A 22,840-nucleotide genomic window follows, 5' to 3' on the forward strand; every position below is an offset into this window, starting at 1 on the left:
GAGCCTACAGAGAAGGAGAAGGAGATGAGCGACGAGCAAAACGGCGATGTCGCCGAAGTTTAGGAGAAGACGGGAGAGTCGGTCCGTGTGCGGTCGGCAGAAGCCGAAAACCGAAGTTGGGCCAATAATAATTGGGTTGAGCGGGTTGGTGGTTTGTAGGTGGTGACAGACGATGGTTTTTTGGGTTGGTGGCAGTCGGTGGAGGTGGTTTCGTTGGGTCGGACGGGTTGATGCCCAACCCTAAGTGACGTGAAGCACGTGTGGCCACTCAGCCTAACAGACATAAGTGAGTTTGCTCTGATACCATGTAGAAATCTAGACATCCATCCCAAAACCAATTGGCAATAAGAGAAGTAGCCCAAAACCCTTATAAATCACTATGCAAGTTTATATTATTCCAATGTGGAGTTAATTACACTTACACCTCTTGAGGTTTATCGCCTTTTCACATACACCCCTTGGGGTTTCAAAAATTACATATACACCCCCTGAAGTTTCAAAACTATTGCATATAACCCCCTACAAGAGAAAAAAATAAATAAACAAAAAAGAAAATATTTGTATTGAGGTTGAACTTTACACCTTAAGTAATCTTATTAGGCCATTTAACCCATTAGCATGCCTTTTTGCATAATTTCTCATCATTTTTCGTCTCATTATAGAGGGTTATATACAACAGTTTTGAAACCTCAGGGGGTGTATGTGTAATTTTTGAAACCTCAGGGGGTATATGTGAAAAAGCGATAAACTTCAGGGAGTGTAAGTGTAATTAACTCTTCCAAAGTGTGACAACACTCTACATTATCACAAATATAATTGTTATTTATGCAATAATTAAATTCCTCAAAATTAATACATATCCCATAGATAACACCTAAATTGAAGACAAAATACGTAAGCCGATCACCAAAAAGCTCATGGCTATAAATCATCAAAGAACTTCATATTAGAGATACATAATCACTGAAATTGAGAAGATCACTCACGAGAGATTGTAGATGATAACAAGATTGCTGATGACAAATCAAGAGCTGAGTCGAATCAATTAAAGTTTACATGAAGACCAAGTATTTTAGGGAAATCGTATAAAAACTAGTCGACAACTGTTACTTAGAGTATTCACTTATGAGTTAAAATAAACAATATTAAAAAGCTTTGGTGGGAATTGAAGATATAAATGTATAGAAAATTATGATTAAATACCAAATATCAATAGTTTTTTAATAAAGCAGCAATACACTAATTTTTTTTAGTTTAGGTACTAACCTAGAGTAAAACATTTTGGATTAGGTCACAAATCAGATTGTTATACAGTTGTGACTGTCGAACAGTTACAGTTGTAATTGTCGAACAATCACAGTTGTGATTATTTAAAATTTATAAAAAATCAAAATTTTTAAGGGTTTCATACTTTTGATTTAGGTTTGGAGGATGAAGTCCTATAACCCAAAGACTAAATATTAAAGTTTAAGCCTTGCAAATATTGAAAAAACAATAAATCAATAAAAAAGTTATGTCTGTTAGACAGTCACAGTTGGATATAACCATATTTTTTAAAGTTGGTACCTAAACTGAAATTTAGTACCTAAAGTGATATGACATAAATGTTTTAGTAGTTGAAATGAAAAAACATTATAATTTGGTACCTAAAGTCAATGAACCTATAAATGTAGAGTTTATAACTTAAACTCTTATATTTTTGTGTGTGATCCAAAAAGTAATAGAAAGGAAATATATTGAGGAAAAGGAAAGGAAAATAAAGGAAACATTTTTTTTTTGTTGGAACTTGGAAAAGAAACGAAATATAAGAGAATATAAGGAAAAAATAAATAGAAAAATGTAGTGATCTAAAATGACCGTGAGAGACACAAAGTTTGCGTGCAACGTGCCGAAGCGCCTATTGACTCGGAATGCCCTAATAAACACAATAAACGGGGATTTGAACCATCCTCTTTCTCTTCCATTCTCTCTCTGCTCTCTTCTGCTTTCCAGTAGCTTCCGAATCCAAACGCTCTCAAAACCCAGAATTCGATTTCGGCTCTTGGGCAGCCATGGGTTCCGGTTTGTTTCTCTCCCGAGATTTTTATTCCCGAAAATTCCTTTCAGAGATTAGGGTTTTTCTGGAGTTTTTCGGTGAATGCCACATTATATATAACAACGTTGCTGGTTTGTTGTGTATGTGTTTGTAGATGCTGATATGGAGGATTACGGATTCGAGTACTCGGACGAGGAGCCTGAGGAACAGGACGTTGACATTGAGAACCAATACTACAACTCTAAAGGTATTAGAGGTTTTCAGTTTTTGGGTATATTTCAATGGGTTCTTATTCTTAGCCTTTGATTTTAGGGTGCGTTTGTGTTTATTTTCTTTTGGGTAATTTTCTCTTTGCCGCATTGCATTAGGTTTGATTGAGACAGATCCAGAAGGAGCACTTTCAGGATTTGATGAAGTAATTTGCATGGAGCCTGAGAAGGCTGAGTGGTGAGTACCACCATATGACTTTTTGCCTGATAAAAAATTGTTAGCTGCAAAAAGTAAATGATTTTGGGTACCCCTTAAACTTTAGCTTATTGGCACTAGTTTTTTAGAGGGAAGGAAAGAAGTCCAAAGAAAGAGTGTGTTATATAGCTTTTGCTGTTGATACAATTTCTAGAATGATATACAATGCCCTTATTGTTAAACGATGTTAGAATTCAGTGAGAAGCAAATGCAGAATGCTTGAGTGAGGAGGAGAGAGAGAGACAATGCCCTTATTGTTATTTTCTGTACCACAGTCCTCCGGTGATTAATTAGAGATTTGTGTTTAAATTTGCTTTTAGTTGTTCTTTTATATCTTTCACAGGAGAAAGCATCATCAGGAATCGAGGAGGGCTGTATTCTTAACTTGAGAAATGATAGGGATAATTGGAATACCATTGCCACTTAAATTGTGGAAGAAGTATGATGGCAGAATGAATAGTAAAACAATAAATCAAGTTCAATCAGTTAGTATGACTGTGATAATCGTCAGCGGGGCATAATAAAACAAATCTTATAAAAGTAAACGTTCATTTCAATTTAAGTTATGCGAGAAGTATGATTTGGGAGGGAATTGGACAATAAATAACATAATGAATCAGATTAAATCATTGGGTATAATTGTGGTACCTTAATATTAAATTGGATAATCCATCATAAAATGACTTTATAAACATTTATTCAACACCCGAGTCCCATATTATTTTGTTATTGCTTTTGGCAGTTTGATGTTGGAATTCCTTGATAATTTCCTTTTGTTTCTGGTTGTTGCTGGGTTGTACGGGGATTAGAATAATGAATATATGATCCTGACTTGAGATTTGAACTGGTGGTTGTATGGGCTGATCGAGTTGATTCAAATTTTTTTGTTGAACATTATTTCTTTTTTGGTCGGGGGGGTGAGGAAGTGTATGAGCTGCTTGTGTTCATCAGTTTGCACCAGGGCATTAATGTTCATTGTTCTCTGAAACTTATGATGATCCTAGAGAAGATGTCTAGTTTATGGTGTACATGTGCAATCCAAGCTTTATTCTTATATATTGTCTCTTTTTTTTTATTACTCTTCAATGGGACTACCATACTTGTGCCTTTTTTTTCCCTCCTCAATTCATTTGTTGGAGCTGTTCCTTTATGATTGTATTTGTTTCTAGGGGATTTAAAGCTTTGAAGCAAACTGTGAAGCTCTACTATCGTCTGGGGAGGTATAAAGAAATGATGGATGCATACAGGGTGATGTTGACATACATCAAATCAGCTGTAACACGAAATTACAGTGAAAAATGCATAAACAATATTATGGATTTTGTTTCTGGGTCAGCTAGTCAGAACTTTGGTCTCCTGCAAGAGTTTTATCAGACAACTCTAAAGGCCCTTGAAGAGGCAAAGAATGAGGTAATAATATAATCTTTATCATAAGGTTTTTCTTTCTAATTTCGAATGTAATATTCTTCTCTCTTGTTGTGCAGAGACTTTGGTTCAAGACAAATCTTAAGCTTTGCAAAATTTGGTTTGATATGGGTGAATATGGGCGAATGAATAAGGTAATCTGTGTGTTTAAAATTTAGATGATACCTTTCAGCATTGTGCTGTTTCTGATCTAAAAAGGCTGAGTATAACCTGTGTTGTACTATTAGATTTTGAAGGAGCTCCATAAATCTTGTCAAAAAGAAGATGGTACAGATGATCAAAAGAAAGGAAGTCAACTTCTGGAGGTTTATGCAATTGAGATTCAAATGTACACCGAGACTAAAAATAACAAAAAGCTCAAGGTAAGAATCATCAATCTTTGTTGTGGTCTGCCTCTCTCTCTCTCTGTATTTCTCTCTATAATCTGTCTATGCAATCTCTAGGATTGGGTTTAATCAAAGAAGAATGATACAATTTTAAAGAAATTATCAATACCAGTACATTTATAATGCCTATCAATGATGGATGACACTTGGATGTGTGAGATTCCATTTATGCAATTGTATTCCTATAAATCCAATAATCTTTTTCATTTAACATCTCTTTCCTTTTTTCCCCCGAGGATGGAAGCAAAATTTTTCTATATTGAAAAAGTTGAGAGAAACAAGACAAACACAACCTTAGAAGCCACATTTGAATTTCTAAACTACGTAAGCAATGAAAATGTGAGTGACACTTCACTAGGTTTGTTCCTAAGAATGTGTACCTATTCTCAATCTTCCATTTTGGTCATCAACATGGATCATAACATGTGGTGCACTTGGGGAATGTTCAATATATAGGTAATATTCTTCAAGAATAAATATCAAACTTCGTTAATATTCTCTTTCCAAGGCTTAGGAATCCGGCTCAAGTGCAACCTGTTGATAGGCTCATCAAACTAACTGATCAAAGCTCAAGTTCAGTAAATTCTTAGCGAGGCAGACTCAAGCCCAAAGTTTAAAGCTTGAATTAATCTTGTGCTGAGCTTGGCTCAAGCCTTATTGTGAACCTAGTGAGCCAAACCTGAACAACACAAAACTAAGTTTGTTTGGGTTGTTTGCAGACCCCCTCATAGGGATAATTTTATTCTGCCATCTCCAAAAACTGACTAGAACATGCAATTGTTAAGAACTTTATACTAGATAGACATTGAACCTCTTTTATGTATGATCTTGTAGTAAATAAAAGGTTTGTGTTTTACATTAATTAATGTTAAATTCCTGAATTTTAGTCAATTTTCTCAATTAATAATTTGTTTGATGCTCTACGATTGGTCTTTGGCTCTTGTTGTGAATAGGTCTGCTGGTGTTTCTGATGCCCCATGATCAGGGTTGGTTAAATGATTTTTAGATATAAGATACAGTTAAAATGAAATTGTTTATTTGAAAAGTGTTCTTGTAGTTTTAAAACCAAGCAGTAAGGAGGATTTGTTTGTGAGCAGTTGGAGTATGTGAAAACAAATGGGTGGGCAATATGTAGTTGTTTAGATTCACCGTTTAAATGTAAGTGGATAATTTTATTATGAATAAATAATTTAGTCCAAGAACAGAAATCATGAAATATGTATTGCTTAAAAATAAATGTAACTAATTGTTTTTTATAAGAAAATGTAACTAATTTTTGTTTTGTTTTTATAATAAAATGTAAATAATTTTTTGTTTTATATGAAAATGTAACTAATTGATATAGTTAGATATATATATGTATTTAGTGTTTCAAATATACATTTTAAAACTATATATAAAAATATTTAATATCAATTGAAAATAAATCTGCAACCTGGTCATGTTGTCCTAGGTCTAGTTCATCAAAATTTACCAATGCTTGAAATCGAAAAGTAAGAGGAGCACCACTTACACTCATCTACCATAGTAGGAAAAATCTGAACAGAATTCTATATAGTAAAAATATGCATTTATTATTTTGTAAGAATTTGTTGTCTGCCTCACTGTCATTTTAATCAATATCACCAACAGTTATGCATAATAAAAGTTCATCATGATTTTATAACAATTTATGCATAATACTAAAAGCCAGGTTTCTTTCATATTTGGATCAACCTATAAGGGGATAATGCCTAGCCCTTGTGTCAATCCCAAGGGGGTGATTCTCAGCTCTTGAAAATCGAAGCGAAGAACACCTCACCCTTGAATGAGTTCTGACCAGACAATGCCTCATCCTTGAAGGACACGTGAAACTAAGGGGACAATACTTCAACCTTTAAATACCATGAACCCCAAGGGAATATCTTCTCATCCCTTAGTAACCATCGAGTACCCTGTGCCAATACGCACATAAATAAGCGTATCCACACATGGGTGTCACCCACACCTGGAGCTTCTTTGCTAGGCAATAATTAAGGGCCAAAAAATGGTTCCAAACGATCTGGTAGCTCACATCATGCCATATGATCTGGTGTCCACCAGGTTCCATGTATAAAACTGAGGCATATCATTTCATGCATTTCGAGAAATTCCATTACTTCCCTTTAGGGTAGAACTTAAGGTCCAATCTTGGTAAACGAAGAAAATAGTGATTTCCATTGGACTTGTGGGAGAGAAATTAAGAAGTAAAAAAAAGTTTATACTCCATCCATTATTTATGTTTGGAGATAAAGGTGGGTGTTAGACCTTACTGTCACTGAGGCACTTACTGATAGTTTGTTATGACAATATAATGGATTTTGTGGTTTGTGTGCTATGTTTCGTAAGAGGGTCAACAAGGCCGACTTAACTTTGGCTTTGTAATAATATTTCACTCAGAACGATACTTTTTATTATGTTGGGTTTCTGTTTGCCGTTGCGATTGAGCTGCATCTTACTGGTTGAATGCAGCAATTATACCAAAAAGCTCTTGCAATCAAGTCAGCAATACCCCATCCTAGGATCATGGGAATAATTCGTGAGTGTGGGGGTAAGATGCATATGGCAGAGCGCCAGTGGGCAGAAGCGGCCACAGATTTTTTTGAGGCTTTTAAGAACTACGATGAAGCTGGGAACCATAGGCGTATACAGTGCTTGAAGTATGCTCTCTAGTGCCAAATAATCTTCTTTATTTTGACTTGGATTTCTCTCTCTCCCTCTCTCTCTCTCTCTTGTGTTTGTATGTGTGTATACAATTTGATAGTTTTAAAAAATGGTGGTGAGTCTACTAATTGTTATGTGCTATGTCTACAAGGAGAAAGAAGTTGAGATTGTAAGGTTTAATAATGATGATGGAGGAAAATGCCTCACGTTTCTCATGAAATATCTGCCCACCTTAACCCCATGCATCAGGGTTGAAGTCATACAAAATAAATTGCCCCATCTAATACATGAAAGTAATGAATCGTCTATAAGAGCCTTTGGATAATAAATATCTATAATTGGGATTTAAGATTTGGAATCTTTATTTTAGCATAGGATATGTTAGAAATTGTCTGACCAATAACTAAATTTTAAAGTATAATTTTTACTAGAAAGTTCTTTGACATGTCTTGGTATGAATGAAATTAAATTTTTTTAGTGCTATATTGTGTTGAGAACGTTGAATTGAGAACTAATACAAGATGACGAAGCATTTAAAGTATAAATTTCATTATGAAATTCCCTTGAAAGGATAAGCTACATACGATAGATGTAATTTTTGGTTGTATTCCTCTCTAGCAATTTATGGAATTATTCCCGAAGTTTTATTAATCTCTCCATCTTCAACGTGCATGGCTTGACAGATATTTAGTTCTGGCTAATATGCTGATGGAGTCTGAGGTTAATCCATTTGATGGTCAAGAAGCAAAGCCGTAAGTTTTTAAAAGATTTATTTTCTTTCAAGTTCTTGCATTTGTTGCTATTCTTATGATTTCTGTTACACAGGTATAAAAATGATCCTGAGATCTTGGCAATGACAAATCTGATAGCAGCATATCAACGAAATGAGATTTTGGAGTTTGAGAAAATTCTGAAGGTGTAGTTATTGTACCTTGACATGACATTTGTTTCTTTAATTTTTCCTTTTCTCTTTCTTTCCATATTGTTTCCCTAAGTTGATTTGCTATTTGTATTTTCTTCAGAGTAATAGAAGAACAATTATGGATGATCCATTCATCCGAAACTACATTGAAGATCTGTTGAAGAATGTTAGGACCCAAGTGCTGCTTAAACTCATCAAGCCGTACACAAGAATCCGCATTCCCTTCATATCAAAGGTGAGCCATAGTTTCTATCTGTTCGTAGCCCATTGTGTTGTTTAATTATTATTTGTTTAGAAACAACTGATGGGCTTTATCTTTTAGTTTACATACATGTTAATTAATATAGCCACCGCTGCTGCCATTATGTGCTTAGTCATATCACCTCTAAACTTACTGAACTATTTTGACATTCAGGAACTTAATGTGCCCGAGAAAGATGTTGAGCAGCTCTTGGTTTCACTAATATTGGATAACCGAATCGATGGACATATTGATCAGGTGAACCGGCTCCTAGAGCGAGGCGACAGGTCAGTTTACTTGTTTTATATATAGATTTTATCTATTCCATGCATTGATAGTAGATTAAGTTAATGTTTTCTTTTAATTTGCCACTGATTCATTCACAAACATTTCACAGGTCAAAGGGAATGAAGAAGTATGCTGCCGTAGATAAGTGGAACACACAACTAAGGTCTCTTTACCATACTATCAGCAACCGAGTATACTGAGAATGATTGCACACATATCATTTATGATCTCATTCTGTATGGTGCCCAGTTTTTTGTTATTATGTCATAGCTGAGTTACTGGATGAGCTGTGAATAGACGTGAATACCGAGCTTTATAGTTTCATTTGTTAGCTGGTTTAATGACAACATTCTGAAGTATTTTAGAGTAAGTAGAACCATTTTATCACATTAAATTGTGTCCAACAGTTGGTGGAGAGCCATCAAATTTGTGTGGTTCATGGAATGAAGCTCAACTCCATCATTTGGAGGGTATACATCTACATTCTACACATGTTTGCCTGTTTGGTTATGCACGGAACAAATGTGGTAAACTGTTAAATGGTTGGCCATAGTGTGGGAAAAGACGCATCAAATGTGTAAACAACCAACTTTGTTGGATATTCACACTTTCAGGTATGACCAAAATAAAAAATTTCTATCAAAAAACGAAAGAAGACAATTCCTACCTTCAAAGAAATTTGTACGATACTGGATGAAAATCCGGATGTTGATACTGGATGAAAATCCGGATGTTGATTCTGGAATTAACAATAATCCCTGGTTGAACCAAGTTTTAATCCTTGCAATTACAATTTAGGGAGTTGTAAGTTGTAACACTGCTGTTGCGTTATAGATTTCTGTCAAAAAAAAAAAACTAATTTTAAAGCTTAAACTAATAAATTTTAGGTTTATTTACACCATTGCCCTTTGTAAGATATATTTATTTTCTCACTTTACTCTCTGAAACTTAAATCTTCTTAGTTTGCCATCTGAACTTCACACAGTTATTGCAAAAGACCCTATAATGAGATCATTTTTTAGTTATGTAAGATCTATGTGGATAAAAAAATAATAAAAAATAATTTTTAAACTAAAAAATAATAAGATCCATGTCAATTTTTTATAATTTTTTTTGTCCACATAGATCTTACATAACTAGAAAAGGGACTCATGCCATATAAGTGCCACGTCAGCTTTTTTAACAGAAAATTGACAAAGTTGACGACATAAGGTCTTTTGCAATAACTGTGTGAAGTTCAGGTGACAAACTGAGATGATTTAAGTTTTAGGGAGCAAAGTAAAAAAAAATGTATCTTACAGGAGACAATGGTGTGTATAAGCCTAAATTTTATATACCATATTTAAACACTAAAATAAATTTTTTTGGAACAACTGGTAGGCTTAAACGGCTCAAAAACAAGAAGAGATTACATAAGGATGGACCTGGGCCTAAAGGCACCAATCAAGTCCTAAATAATTTTGTTTTGGTATCACACAAATAAACTTTAATCTACCTTAAACAAACTAGAATAAAGGCGGAGGCTATTCCGACCACCCTCTATTGCTGAGCTGACCCTAATATATTTTGGACAAATTTTTTCTATTTTATTATTTCTTGCAAAAAAAATATGAAATCACCCAAACCTATTCGGCAACATGATACCGAAATATACTGAGTTTGGCAGCTTATGACCGAATATAATGACAATATTCGGAAGAATACTGTCAAATGCATTTTTTTTTTATTCGATAGTTATTTACCGAAAACTCCGTCAATATTCGGCAATTAGGTGTCGAATAACCACAAAGATTTTGACAAACAAGTGTCGAATGACCCGACGAATAAAATTGAATTTTTTTATTTTAAGGGTAAAATTAGAATTTAAAAATAGAATGGTCAACTCAGCAATTTAGGATGGTCAAAATAACCTGGGCCTAGAATAAATTACCTAAGTCCTAAAACTATAAGATAGTTAAGTGGAAATTCAATCCTTATAAATATTATCGAAAATTTAGGGCGGTTAGAACTTAGAATAACTCACCGACTGCCGGCAGATTTTAGCAAAATTGCTTCGACTTGCCAACCCTTCTAATTGTTATAGAGAACACTCCCAGTCAGTCATCTCAAATGTTAACAGTGTATACCAAAGCTTTTTTGTTATTGATATTATTATTTGCTTTGATGCTAAGCCTGCATACATGAATCATACTATATTGCCAACATAAATTATGATACAAACAAGCACTGCAGATTATTAACATTGCACAATCTGTTCTTTCTAATCTAGATCCACAACCAACAGAGAGTATCATTGACCATCTCTCATATATGACATTTGAGGTGATCCATGGTAAAAACAAGCATTTGCACCTCTATGTAATTTCCATGCTTTCCGACATTAATACAACAGAAAACATAAGATCAAGACATGCTGCTGGTCTAAATCTATGGAAAGGGGGAAAAGAAAGTCCCCTCAAGAAAAAAAAAAAAAAAAAGAATGAAGAAATAGAGCAATGATAGAACAATTGGTGAGCTAGCATCAAGACAAAATTGATTATAGTTATTAATTTGGTTTCATTTCTTGCATATCCTCCTCAGTCTTCCAAACAACGTCGTCCAGGCAGGTTGAGAGGTTCTTATAGAACTGCACAAAAACAAAAATTAAAGATTCGACAAACATTCAAGTGAGTCATTTTTCTTTACCCAGTGTTCAGAAAATTGGATGTTTGGATTTTTAGAGCAAAAATAGCCTTTTGTTCTAAAAATCCAAACATCCACTTCTCACATATGTTGGTTTAACCACCATGGGCTGAATTCTGAAACAAATTGAAATCTTGAACATGAAACTTGATCTTGATAAGCAGTCTAATATTAGGCAATGGTTTTTATTTAAAAATAAAAAATAAAAACCAATATCAATCCCTATATCTTCTTTGAAAGGACAAGCCCCATATCTTAAACTCACTTATTCATGACCATACATGAACGCCTCAAGTCATATGACCATAAATCCTAATAGCAAGCCTACTTTATATATGGCATTGCCCACTAAATTTGGTTAAATATGTTATGGGTCATGACTAAGTATATACATTATACAGGCAGACAACATAAATACATTAAATTAAATTAATAAAAAAAAAAGAAAAGTAAAGTGAGAAGAGTACCTTGTGGAACTCCAAGGTATCCCCTTTGGCTTTTCGCACCTCAACCATGTGAAGAGAAGGTGCCACTTGAAATATCTGACCAATGCAAGGGTACGTCAAAATCGTATATAATTGAATTAATACTGATCCATATTAAAAGTTCAATAGACATATTGTGTACCTCTGTGGCAACATTAAGGTTTCCCTTTCTTCCAGCTTTCATGTTTTCAAGCCTCAACTGAGACAATAAAAGAACTTGTTAATTTCCCACCATTGTTCACAAATGCCTCAACTCAAATTCAAAATTGCATGTTGCCTGCATGTCATCACCTTGTAGTTCTTCTTATGTACGTCAAAACCAAGAGGCTTTGCAGCTTCTTCAATTTTATGGATTATCTCATTAGCAGGGCATTTTGATGTGAACCTTGTTTCTCTCTTATATCCCTGCAGATTGTGAAAAAAATCGAATTGGAAAAAAAAAAAAAGACAAATAAATAGTAAATTACATCAGATAAAATGATGTCTTTCATAGAGGGCATACTTTCATTTTATAATGGCTTTTAGTTTTCACTAATCACATTCATCTTCATTGTTACACAAATTCATGAGACTAGTCTTTATCTCCCATATTCGGGGAAACCCAGAATGCTGAAGCAAGACTGACCAAAATTTTCACAATGTTTAGTCCTTATAAAATGTAATGCGCGTAATACTCAAGATAAGCCTTCTAATAAGCAAACCTGTTCTACATCAAACAAATTCCCAAGGTTCAGCCCCTTCGACATTGAAATTAACTCAAAAGCATTCAGAGAGGCTGGTTGTTCTTCCTTCTTTTCTGTCACATGGTACTCCTGTCATGAAACCAAGAACATGTGTCAAACAACTTCTAGAACAGCGGCACTTTCTACAAATTCATAACTTTTAACAATGCTTAGCACCCAAAAACAGAACTTTAACCATAATTAACAAAAGCACTTCAACATACTTCTTTATCCTTGAAAACAGCTTCTACATCATCCAAGTTTGTATCTTCTTTCTCCTCAAACACAAGTGACTTGTAATCTTTCTTGAACCATGCATCTTCCAGAATTTCAGGAATAGTGATACGCTGTCATACAACACAGGAAATTATGGATTCCAGCTAAATAAATAATTGGTGGCGAGAATAAGTTCCATTTTCAATTAAATTCTGTCCATGGTAAATTTTAAGTTCTGGAGGGTTCTTGAAAAGCCCCACAAAGTATGTCAAGGGCAGAAGGCAGGGGTAAAGGAAATTGGCAGCACATGGTTCAAAAGGTCCATGATGCATGTTCAACATACTCAAACAATGAGGTTGATGCAAATGAATATTAAACCCATGACACATCCTTTGGACACTGCCTCAGCAATCTAAAATATTTAAAAATAAACAGGATATGTTAACTTTAACATCCACAAAAGATAGTTGTTAATTACATCCTAACTACTTAAGCTATTCGGAATAGTGGTAAACCACGAAACCTCCCATCCGCATTTACCCATTTCGTTGTTGGTTTACAAGATGCAGGGGTCCGTATTATACCTATATGTTTCTCTCTATCTGCATCTATGTGCCTCTCCATGTGTAGAATGGGGCTGCACGTGAGGGAGGATGTTAGGTTAATATAAATTGTTAGCTCATTCCCTAACAACTTAAAGCTATTCGGAATAGTGGTAAACCAAAACATTATCATGGTATCAGAGTAGGCGATCTAAGTTCAAATCCTTGTAATTGCAATCTCTGAATATAAGTTGAATTCCACATGTTGGACTCTAGTGGTGGAGAGAGACCCACATGTGAGGAGTGTGTAAATTATAAAAGAATTTCAGGCCCACATCCTAACTGCTTAAGCTTTTTGGAATAGTGGTAAACCAACAAATATTATCAATAATATTATCACGATTTATTTGTGTGGCTTTTGAAAATTAAAAGAAAATGATGCTTAATGCCAACTATGGTTCTTTCTGTCCAACACAAAATTGTGACAATATTGACGCTTTTATAGTCACAGTGTAGCATCTTAATTTTATGCATTACCACATATTAAGTATGGTGCACATTTATATATGATGCATGTAATAATATATGCATTGATACTCTTAAAAACCTTGACAGCTAGTTTCAACCTTCCCTCTCACCTCACTTTAATCATCCATATCTACAAACATTAGGTTTTAGCATGAATACCAATCACTACCAGGAGGGGAGAAATTATGAAAGTGGAGTTATAATAATCAGATGTAAGAATCAGCATAAAAGCCACGAGCTTATCAACCGAATGTGCATAAGTTACTTACAGTCATAGGGTTGGGATCCAAAATTCGAGCTATTAATTTCATGGCACCAAACGAGAGCCAAGGGGGACAATTATATTCAGCTGCCGAGATCTACACAGAGAGCAACAAAATGTAACAAACAGAAGATGAAGAATGATAGGTGGTTGCATTATAGAATCAGTAAAATGCTCACTTTTTTATACAGGTTCATAAGATTAGAATCATCAAAAGGCAAGTAACCTGCAAGCAATACAAAGAGTATCACTCCACATGACCACAAGTCTGCAGTTGCCCCATCATAGCCTCTATCGTTAAGGACCTAAACTCCAAGACAGTACATTTTCAAAGGATTAAGGACCGTGTAGAAAGAGATATATAACATGGAAGTTTGGCATGTATAAGTTTCACACCTCAGGAGCAACATAATTTGGAGTTCCACAGGTAGTGTGAAGTAAGCCATCATCCTGTCAATTCAATCTTACAGTAATAAATAAATGCTGGACCTTTAAGAGGCATCATGCCATTTCAAACATGCAGCAAGCTAATTAGAACAATAGGTGCATCAATGTTTACAGTGGCGATGGAAGTCTCACTTGAGAGAGAGAGAGAGAGAGAGAGAAGAAGAAGAAGAAGAAGAAGAAGAAGAAGATATTATACATGTTATAACAATTTCAAGAAGAGTGTAAAAGGTGTATCTACATAAAATTGCAGAATTTAAGATATTTAGCTGAACTTCCACACAACAAAGGTAACGTCAATAAGATCAAATGATAGTTACAGATGAATGATGAAAGAAAGTGAAGTTCAGATGACATTTGTCATTTATACCCTGACTTGTTGGGACAGTGCACTCAATCCAAAATCAGAAACTTTAAGGTTCCCATTTGCATCCAATAGCAAATTTTCTGGCTGCAAGAAATGCCATGAAAATGAAAGATATTAATTACCCTTTTCCCATATTCACATCTGTGATTTTCATGTTTGCTAGGGACAAGTACCTTCAGGTCTCTGTGATAGACACCTCTGCTATGGCAGTAATCAACTGCATTAATAAGCTGTTGGAAATATCTCCGTGCTTCATCTTCTCTCATCCGTCCATTATTTACCTTCATAATCAAAATAAGTTTTCATGAGAAGATATGCACTCTCTCTACCAAATAATCAGCAGATCTTGAATCTAATGGGGTTAAGAAATCCAAGTGCAGAGATGAGTGAGCAACATAACATGGTAATTAAAGAGCATTCGGCTAAATGGTAACCAAAAAAGAGCATTAGGCTAAATGGGAATGGTTAAACTGAAATCTTAATTTCAATCTGTCATTCAAAAGACCAATAAGTTGATTCAAGATCTCACTATCGAATAAGTTGTAAAACGGGTAATGAACCATTGTATAGAATAGAGCTGAGCTGGCAGAGAATTCGGTCACTCACAATTTTGTCGAAGAGCTCTCCTCCAGTAACGAACTCCATAACTATAAATATCTTTGTCTTACTCCCCATCACCTGAAAATACATTAAATTATTTATAGTGTGCACTATAAGGAAATTAATTTGACATCTAATTATTGTGCCATTTTTACAGGTTTTCAAATGGGGTTATCTTTCCCTTACAAGTAACTTCCTTCCCAGTCCTCCAGCCCATTGCCTCATTTTGCACCACATCAACTCTACACAAGATGGAAGTTACAGATAGGTCTACATCATCACTGCAATAAAAAACGGCCCACATTGCAACTATTGCTATGTTTTCATTTGGCTGGAGATATGTGGTGCCATAACAAAAATTGCTACAACCCAAGAGAGAGAGGGAGGGAGGGAGGGAGGGAGAGAGGGAGCGAGAGAGAGAGAGAGAGAGAGAGAGAGAGAGAACAATGCAATCAAATTTGTGCCAGAGAGCACTATTTCTTTTCTCTTTAATTATATTTTCATGCCAATTTGGAATGGTTACTGATTATCAGCTAATTTGGTGTTTCCTGGAGATTTAAAGTAGAAATACCTGGATGTTTTTATGTATTAAAGACCAAGTGGTGGTAGGAGAAGATGATTTTTTTTTTATCAGGCAGAAATTGAGATAGAGGCAAAGGCTAACTATTAAAAAAAGAAGTAATGCTGGCAGGCAGCAGCAGTACTGGTGTATGCATGAAGGTTGGCGGTGGTTCAATGATGGAGATACTTCTCAGAAGAGAGGAGGTTGGTAGGAATCGTTAAAGTTCCTACGATCTCCCAAGTGTTCGTTTTCAATGCAGCAATGATGTCTACCAATCTTGTATTTGTTTCTTATTGACATCACATTGTGCAAGATGAGGGACTGGACCTGAGAGCTACCAGATTCTACCCATCGTTTTTCCTTTTTTCCCAAATTGACAAATAGATATAAGACATTGAGAATAAGAATAAAAAAGTTAGGCAGACCTCAGGAATATAAACATGAGCAATTAGAGTAATTACGGTAGGAATCCAGAGAACTGAGGGTATTCCCCCTCCCCCATGTTTTGAGAGTAAAGCTGATCTCATTAAAGATAAACATATGCAATACAAAAATAGTGATTAAGTCTTGTTATCATCCCAGCTGTTAATTATTAACATCTCCTAAACAAAGGTACCCATCAATTTCAATTTTGAACTTTCAGATTTAGCACAATAAGATAAACAGATATGGTGATGTACAAGGATATAATTTCAAACATTATAAACATGTCCTTGAGAAAGAAAATGAAAAAACTACTTCATGAGGTTATTAAACTTGGTCAAACCATAAAAAATATGTACAGTACAGCTATGATGGATGTTGTATATACGCTCTGTAACGCTTCATATTGAACCCATTAATCAAGAGCCAAAAAGCCTTGAAGACAAAACTAAAAATGAAATATCATAGTTGAAAACAAATGTTGATTGGATTAACTTTGAATTCTGATGATATTTAAAGCCCCTCTTTTAATTTTCAAGGACATGCAAACATCCTTTCTGAAACTTCTTGAAGGAATTTTGGCTGAAGAAAACAGAAATAAATTGGTCATATTCCCCCATTAAATTATGATCATCCATAAACGAGCAAGGTGAATATAGAAACGCACACACGAGCATGCACGTATACACGCACACACAAAGATAGAGAGAGAGAGAGAGAGAGAGAGAGAGAGAGAGAGAGAGATGAAGGACCTCATATAACTGAACAACATTTGGATGCTTAATCAGCTTCATAGTTGCTATTTCCCGCTTGATCTGTAAAAATATGCAAACAACGTATAAGACCTTGATTTAAACTGTCTAACTTCCCTTTGTACACGCAAATTATTAAACTAAAGATGCATCAGGTTAGGACTGTGATCAACTAGTGGAATTAAGTCTGCCAAACCATGTGCAAAACATCTGGAAATCTTTTCAGATTTTAAGGAGAAAGCAACGGAGAATGATAACCACGTTGCCAAACCATAATTTAAGGTAGTAAAAGAAATAATATAACTATATTATGTATTTAGTTTCCCAATTCTGTAGAAGCAGAAAATTAATAAAAGAGAAAAGAAGTTATAAAATACAAAGAAGCAGAAGACAGAGAATGAACTGCCACCAACAACAATCTGAAAGAGACCTGTTCAGCCATCTTGTGCTTGAGAACCTTCTCTTTGTCAAGAATCTTAAGAGCCACAGGTTCCCCAGTCTCAGAATTTCTAGCAAACTTCACTTTCGCAAATGTTCCCTCACCAATTGTCCTTCCTACCTCATATTTACCGACTCGACGCTTGATTTTTGGTTGACTCATTCTCGATATACTAATTCAATTTCTAATACTTTCAGTTCTTCCGACTCTTGTAGGGTCCTGAAATGCATATCAGAAACAAAGAAAATTTAGAAAAAATAAGCAAATCTAAATTAAATTATGAAATAATAAAACTACTACAATTAAAGTTAGAATGCAAAGTAGAAAATAAACGCATTCCAATCAAACTTCTCAATGACTATGTACAGAAATAAGGCTATTCCATTATCTTTCTTCGCAACTATTCCATTATCAACAAGCAGAAAACTGGAAATACTAAGCTGATTATTATATCTCAAAGAAAACCAAGAAAAACATTTCTACCATTATAACTGAACAAAAAGAAAAAGCAGTACCTAATTCACAAATGACAATGACAAAAGGAGCTAATGACAGAATTAATATACTTCAAATTATATATTCGAGCAGTACAAATGTTAGGTGACTGAAACAAACAACACTCGAAACCTTATTATTCAAATCAAACAGCACATATAGTTGTAAAATATGATTGGTGACTGAAACGAATAACAATGGAATCCTTATATTCAATAAACACCAACTAGAGTTGCCAAATATAATTTGGTGGCTGAAACAAATAACACAGAAACCTTTTTATTCAAATCAAATAGCAACTAGAGTTGTCAAATATTATTGGTGGCTGAAACATATAACACAAGAAACCTTATTATTCAAATCAAACACCAACTAGCGTTGTCAAATATAATTGGTAATTTGGTATCCCCAAAGCATAATCCCCAAGATTCCTGTCCATATCTAATACAGGGTCGAACACAGAGAGAGAGACAGAGACAGAGACAGAGACAGAGAGAGTAAAAACATCAAATCCAACCGTCCCCAGTGATCCTATTTGTCCAGACAACCAGAATTGAGACCCAGTTCAAACCCACCAGAAATTTTTTATAGTATACATTCTTAAAAAATTATACTTTAAAATTGAAATCCGGATTAAAAAATTCAAAGAGGAATCGTAGCTAAAATTCGGGGCAGACTATTTACAGACACCGAAATCAAAGTAAACTGTAAAAAATTATAAGCCAAGGAATAAATAAAGCGATAAAACAAAACAATCTCAGTACAGAATTCAAAATTGATAAGATATTTAGTACAAATCCTTCAAATCCTTCAAACACTTCATGCAGGTACCAAAACCAATTTCACAACTGACCCAAGAAACCCAAAAAGGAATTGAAAAACTGAGAACAGAATTCACCCAAAAGTTCCCTCGAAAAATCTTAAATTGGCCTTCAAGAAATCACAAGGAATTGTCCATAAAATGATCCAAGAAAACAATTCAAGAACGATACTGAACAAGACGAGTGAATGAATCAACAAACATCTTCATATATAGGAACAAATTTTTGCATGCATACATACATATGCACATAAGCAACAATATTTTTAATAGAAATACATTAGAATAATAATCACGTGGATAATATTGTAAGAAAAGTGGAAATGGAAAAGGGGAAGACAGGAGGATATACTTGAATTGATGAGATAAGAAGAAAGGCTGGCAGCTGAGTGCTGATTGCTGATTGCTGATTGCTGTCTGCTGATTGCTGGTAGCTTTTAAGTTGGCTCAAAAGGCAAGGTGAGGGACTTGAGGAGTAAGAGAATTTGATGATTTTGGAGACGCCCAGTTGACTGCAATCAGTATCAGAATTCAAACAAAGCTACCACCAGTACTTCTCTCTTCTTAGTTCTATTACAATTATTGTATTATTTTATTGGATCAATTACAAAATAGCTACATTAAGAGCATCAATTTCAAAATACAATTATTGTATTATTTTATTGTCTCTTTCCTGGGCCAAAAAAAAAAAAAAAACTAGACTCTTTCAATTTGGTATTATGAGTTTTAAAACTTGACAATTAAGTACATAATTTTTGCTCTATTTGACAATTATGAGTTTCAATTTGTTAGATTTTTTGTTTTCTGCTTACATGTTAATATTAAATGTCATATGGCATTAGCGGGACAAATTTTTTGATATTTTGGATTTCAACTTACTCTTTTTTACCCATCATATGAGTATTTTAGACATAAAAATGAGTTGGAATAACCATCTGATAGACAAAAAAAAGTGAGCTGAAATTCAAAGTATCGAAAAGATGGGCTTCACTAGTGCCACTTGGCATTTAACGTGGACACATAAACAGAAAACGGCGAATCTAACGGGAGGGTTGACGGAAAGTATTTAATTGTCAAGCGGAGCAAAAATTGTGTACCTAATTGTCAAGTTTTGAAACCCATATACCAAATTGAAAGTGACATTATAGTTAATATAGGTATTTTGTAATTGATCCTCTTTTATTTATGCTTTTTTTAGTTATATTTATTTTGGACAATAAAGAAATATTTTGAATAATTTTATTTTTTTATATTGTACGGGGGAAATGAATATTGATTATTGAGAGTACGGTCCTGCTGTGGTAGAGTTGTCAAGTGCAAGAGAACCTGGTCCATGCGTTATGTTATGTGTGTTGTTGTAGAGCTTTCTTGCAGGCCCCATTACAGCAATACTTACCTAAATTAGTTTAATGTGTTCAAACCAAATAAAGAAATGTGGCTAACAACCCTCCATCATTTAATAGGATGTCTATTCTCTCCCACTTTTTTTTCCCCCAATTATTGCTTGGCTGCATTTCTTCTTTACACTACGTTTGGACGAATACTTTGAAACTGCTAAAAAATTTTAAAGTTAAAGAACTTTCAAATGATATGATTTAAAATTCTATAATTTGAAATTATTTTATTAGGCTAACCTAATAAACATAATGAAATTTAAATATATAATTTATAATTTTATTTTTTGATGCATTATTTATAAATCAGCGATGATGGTGATGGCAACAATAAAGATGATGGTTGTGGTAGTTTGATGATGATGGTAAAGGTGATGGCCCACATGAGGTGAGAGAAATGGTGGCGACGAGAATTGGGATGGTAGAAGCGGCGGCGGTGGCAGGTAGTGGGAGTGGTGGTGGTATTGTGATTAATTAGCAAGATTTTTTTTTTTTTGTAAATTTTTTTTTTATTTTCTTGAAATTTTGAAAATGACACTAAATTAGGTGAAATTTAAAGTTATGATTTATAGCCTTCAAATTCCAAGTTTTTTTCCACATTAAATTTTCAAAATTTTGTTTTTGCAAACTCAAATAAGGAAATTCGAATATGTAATTTCTTAAATGCTGAGTTTTATCTAAATTTCAAGTTGTTTTCTCCATCCAAACACACCATTACAAAAAATATTTTTTCTCGTCCCTTTGGGACATCTGATTTTTCTCATAGTAATGCTTGACAAATCATATTTTTAACTACATTATCTAAAACTACTCTAAAAATAAGGGTCTGTTTGGTATTCTACTTTAAAAATATATCTAATAATTAAAATATTTTTTTTTAATTTGTGATATCAAATTATTTTTTAAAATTTGAAAACATGTTTTGTATGAAATTTTTCAAATAAGAAACTTTTAAATGTTTCAAACACCTTACATGCAATAAATTGAATCAAACGCCTTAAACATATAATTCAAATCTAGCTTCTTATTAGGGGTGAGATTTTGAATCGAAAAACCGACCGAACCAAACTAGTGGGTGGGTCGATTTTTCTTGGGTTCGATTGATTATCGATATTCGGTTGGTTTTCCTAATAGACCGACAAATGTCAGTTGTCGACTCAGTTTTGTATACTGAAATCGATTGATATATCGACCAAACCGACCGATTATTATTATTTGTTCATTATTTATTTATTTTTGGGTTTATTTCATATTTAGTACCTAAACTTTGACCTTTGTCTTAATGTGGTACCTAAACTTTTATTTGTCCCAATTGAGTACCTAAACTTTTATTTTGTGTCTAATAGGTACCAAAATGAATTTTTGTTAAAATTGTCAATAAAAATTAGGGGCAATATAGTTAAAGTATATTTTAATTATTTTCTTTATATGTTTAAAATTATTAAAAAAAAACACACAACAAACAAAAAAAATTAAAAATTAAAATTAAAATATAAATTTTTTGAAATGACTATATTGCCCCTAACTTTTGTTGATAATTTTAACAAAAATTCATTTTGGTACCTATTAGACACAAAATAAAAGTTTAGGTACTCAATTGGGACAAATAAAAGTTTAGGTACCACATTAAGACAATGGTCAAAGTTCAGGTACTAAATATGAAAAAAACCCTTTATTTTTAAATACATGGCCCAATCAGGAGCATATGATTTAGAGTGCATGTGATTATCATGCACCCTACCACACCCCTTCACAATTGGTAAACATGAAATGTACCAAACGAAGTATCTAAACTTCGAATTTTTTAGGTGCCGAGCGATCGGACATATATATATATACAGTCCTTCTCTAAAGAGGATATCCGTTTTTTTTTTTTAATTTGCGGATGCCGACAAAGTGCCGACATGAGGTAAACAGTGTGTCGACACGAAATTCCAAACCTTGTTGCACACTAGACCTCATGTCAGTACTGTGTCGGCATCCGTAAATTTTGAAAAATGCGAACATCTTCTCTAGAGAAAAATTATATATATATTTGGTTAACTATATATACATATATTATAGGTTAGATGTACCAATCTGATAACTTTGTGAGATTCAGATCTTATAAATTTTGGAAGTTAATTCCTTAAATTATGAAATTTAAATCCCTAAATTGTGGAATTTAAATCCCTAAATTATGAGATTGAAATATCATGAATTATCAGTTTAAAATATATTAAACAATACAGAGAAAATTAGAGTTTAGTTCTTCGAATATTTCTTATTTAGAAAAAAAAATTTATGACTTTTTCCCCCAAATAAAGTCCTAATTCTAAATAAAGCTTTTTGACCATTGCCTTGTTCAAGAAATATGTCATTCTTTTTTTTTTTTTTTTTTTTTTGAGGGTATAGGGTACGAGTTCACCTCATACCTTCCTAGGATATAAAATGAGGTTTGTGGAGACTGCATGTTAGGATTTAACTCTGAGATTTTGGACAGAGAAGAAGTAAAAATACACTGTCGAACACTTGAAAATGACCAACAAAGGCTCAACACCTAATATGTGTGAAAAAATTGAAACTAATAGACCAATATTATGTAATATGAAATTGTTACAATATTATTGAACTTTAGTTAGAATTTTAAAAGTCATAAGACTTTTGTCAGTAAATTATTAAAT

General features: G+C 33.8%; 2 protein-coding genes across 4 annotated transcripts; one reads left to right on the plus strand and one right to left on the minus strand.

Moving 5' to 3' along the window:
* Window positions 1–1,933: 1,933 nt before the first annotated feature.
* FUS12 (proteasome family protein) lies at window positions 1,934–8,934 on the plus strand. The gene is made up of 12 exons (XM_086244870.1): window positions 1,934–2,061; window positions 2,190–2,282; window positions 2,404–2,482; window positions 3,670–3,910; window positions 3,985–4,059; window positions 4,153–4,287; window positions 6,802–6,989; window positions 7,677–7,745; window positions 7,819–7,909; window positions 8,016–8,150; window positions 8,331–8,443; window positions 8,554–8,934. The coding sequence occupies exons 1-12, from the start codon at window positions 2,052–2,054 to the stop codon at window positions 8,642–8,644; spliced, it is 1,320 nt and encodes a 439-aa protein (XP_086100996.1). The 5' UTR covers window positions 1,934–2,051; the 3' UTR covers window positions 8,645–8,934.
* Window positions 8,935–10,621: 1,687 nt separating this feature from the next.
* On the minus strand, window positions 10,622–19,334 carry LOC147299312 (CBL-interacting serine/threonine-protein kinase 3-like). Of its 3 annotated transcripts, none has more exons than XM_086242338.1 (15): window positions 19,136–19,334; window positions 17,460–17,687; window positions 17,030–17,092; window positions 15,299–15,370; window positions 14,866–14,973; window positions 14,696–14,776; window positions 14,278–14,331; window positions 14,061–14,186; window positions 13,889–13,978; window positions 12,558–12,680; window positions 12,313–12,423; window positions 11,903–12,016; window positions 11,754–11,810; window positions 11,594–11,668; window positions 10,622–11,070 (listed from the first exon to the last, which is right to left on the minus strand). In XM_086242338.1, the coding sequence occupies exons 2-15, from the start codon at window positions 17,628–17,630 to the stop codon at window positions 10,990–10,992; spliced, it is 1,326 nt and encodes a 441-aa protein (XP_086098464.1). In that variant the 5' UTR covers window positions 17,631–17,687; window positions 19,136–19,334; the 3' UTR covers window positions 10,622–10,989. The 3 variants fall into 3 exon arrangements, with proteins under 3 accessions (XP_086098464.1, XP_086098469.1, XP_086098477.1); XM_086242343.1 differs by lacking the exon at window positions 19,136–19,334 and adding an exon at window positions 18,862–19,007; XM_086242351.1 differs by lacking the exons at window positions 17,030–17,092; window positions 17,460–17,687; window positions 19,136–19,334 and adding an exon at window positions 15,479–15,544.
* Between the last annotated feature and the right edge of the window lie 3,506 nt (window positions 19,335–22,840).

Source organism: Dryas octopetala, chromosome 1 (genome assembly GCF_963921425.1).
Source record: "Dryas octopetala chromosome 1, drDryOcto1.1, whole genome shotgun sequence".
Taxonomy (NCBI): Eukaryota; Viridiplantae; Streptophyta; class Magnoliopsida; order Rosales; family Rosaceae; genus Dryas; species Dryas octopetala.

Coding starts and splice junctions, on each gene's coding strand:
- LOC147299312 (XM_086242338.1), bottom strand. CDS start 17,630: ATGAGTCAACCAAAAATCAAGCGTCGAGTCGGTAAATATGAGGTAGGA. Junction 11,669..11,753: donor ACCTTAATGTTGCCACAGAG/GTACACAATATG, acceptor TGCATTGGTCAG/ATATTTCAAGTGGCACCTTC. Junction 11,071..11,593: donor ATACCTTGGAGTTCCACAAG/GTACTCTTCTCA, acceptor GTTTTTGTGCAG/TTCTATAAGAACCTCTCAAC.
- FUS12 (XM_086244870.1), top strand. Junction 3,911..3,984: donor TTGAAGAGGCAAAGAATGAG/GTAATAATATAA, acceptor CTTGTTGTGCAG/AGACTTTGGTTCAAGACAAA. Junction 7,910..8,015: donor AGTTTGAGAAAATTCTGAAG/GTGTAGTTATTG, acceptor TATTTTCTTCAG/AGTAATAGAAGAACAATTAT.